The sequence below is a fragment of the Notothenia coriiceps genome, unplaced genomic scaffold, assembly GCF_000735185.1.
Source record: "Notothenia coriiceps isolate Sejong01 unplaced genomic scaffold, NC01 NC01_scaffold00019410, whole genome shotgun sequence".
Taxonomy (NCBI): Eukaryota; Metazoa; Chordata; class Actinopteri; order Perciformes; family Nototheniidae; genus Notothenia; species Notothenia coriiceps.
In genome coordinates this window covers 1-1,621 of record NW_011352111.1, presented here as the reverse complement: position 1 = coordinate 1,621, position 1,621 = coordinate 1, and the positions used below count along the sequence as shown (strand labels likewise).

At 45.0% G+C, this 1,621-nt stretch overlaps 1 protein-coding gene across 1 annotated transcript; it reads left to right on the top strand.

Annotated features, from left to right (window-relative positions):
- Positions 1 to 116: 116 nt before the first annotated feature.
- On the top strand, positions 117 to 953 carry LOC104952030 (nephrocystin-3-like; the record flags this gene model as incomplete). Its single annotated transcript, XM_010778786.1, has 4 exons — positions 117 to 235; positions 416 to 530; positions 620 to 763; positions 856 to 953. Coding segments are annotated over exons 1-4 (440 nt in total), but the record flags the coding sequence as incomplete, so codon positions are not given.
- Between the last annotated feature and the right edge of the window lie 668 nt (positions 954 to 1,621).

Genomic DNA, 1,621 nt, shown 5'->3' with positions numbered 1-1,621 from the left:
GGCGGGCGGCGAATAATCGATTATTATTCCCCAGGGCTGTCCGATTTTCGATTTTGATCGTGGTCAGTTTCTGGCATCCCAACCCCCTATCAATGTTTTTCTCTTGAATGTCTCTGTGCTGTCCTCCTCAGTATATAGACCGTCTGAATGACATGATAGCTGCTCCTCCTCCCACCCCTCCCCTGCTGGTGTCAGGTGGTCCGGGCTCAGGAAAGTCACTCCTGCTCTCCAAATGGTGAGAAAGTATTCTTTCAGTGGAGTGTAATATTTCCCGTGACACTTCTTAAATCAAGCTATTTAGTATTTAAAGTGTTGTGTATGCTTAGAAGGGAGGAGTGAGTAGTTCACCACTCTTAGGCCTACACTGTGACAGGACATTATTTACTGTTAGCCTTCGTTGTGTGCTCCTCCTCAGGATCGCGCAGCAGCAGAAGCAGTCTCCCAACACCTTGTTCCTTTATCATTTCGTCGGTCGCCCGCTTTCCACCAGCTCAGAGCCGGTGCTCATCATCAAACGCCTCACGGTCAAAGTAAGGGCTCCTTCAAAGGCATACTTCCAGTGAAGACACTCTCTCTTTCTGATCAACTGTAACTATGAGTTCTCTCTGCTGTCACGTAGCTGCTGCAGCACTTCTGGTCCATATCCGGTCTGTCCATGGAGCCCAGTAAGATCTTAGAGGAGTTTCCCCGCTGGCTGGAACGATTATCAGCACGCCATCAAGGAAACATCATCATCATCATCGACTCCATCGACCAAATACAGGTTCGCTCCACATTAGGCATATGCTGCACATATTTTGTTACTGGTCTCATTTAGAAATAGCTCATCGCTCACTTATGTTCTCCTTTTTTCAGCAAGCAGAGAGACACATGAAGTGGCTGATTGACCCTCTTCCTGTCAATGTGAGAGTGGTGGTGTCTGTCAATGTAGAGACGTGTCCTCAAGCGTGGAGGTGAGACACAGCTTGAGTTTATAGAGAGGCGAAGTCCCGCCCATCTACTTCCGCCCCATGGGACCTTATTCCGGAAAAATTATGTATTGAAGTCAATGGAGAGAGAAAGCTTATCTCTTGATCCCGTTTGAATTGTGCCATGAATTACACATATGATGTTTGTCAATCTTAAAAAATAATTTCCATGTCAAAAAAGTCACAGTTTGTCGTAAAACTGTTGAAATATAAGACTATGAAAAATATGCAGCTAGAAAGACTACAAATCCCAGAGTCCCGGTCCCGCATGCTGGCTCTTACTGAACCGACTAACTCCCCTTGTGTGTGTGTACAGCTCTCAGCATGCCCAGACTTGGAGTGATTTTCACTTCTTTTAATACTTTCCGCCTCATTCTGAAAGAAAGAAGTGAAATGTTCCAACGTGACGCCGTCTGGGTGTGTGGTGCGAGACGGGAGATGTAGTTCATTGAGCGGTTTCACACAAAGTGTTACTTCACAGTTTACCACACATTTACATTTTTCTTGACTTGCAAAATGATCTTTTAAATTGACAAACATCATATGTGTAATTCGTGGCACAATTCAAACGTGATCGAGAGATAATCTTTCTCTCTCCATTGACTTCAATACATACTTTTTCTGAAATAAGATCCATGGAGCTCCCCGGAAAG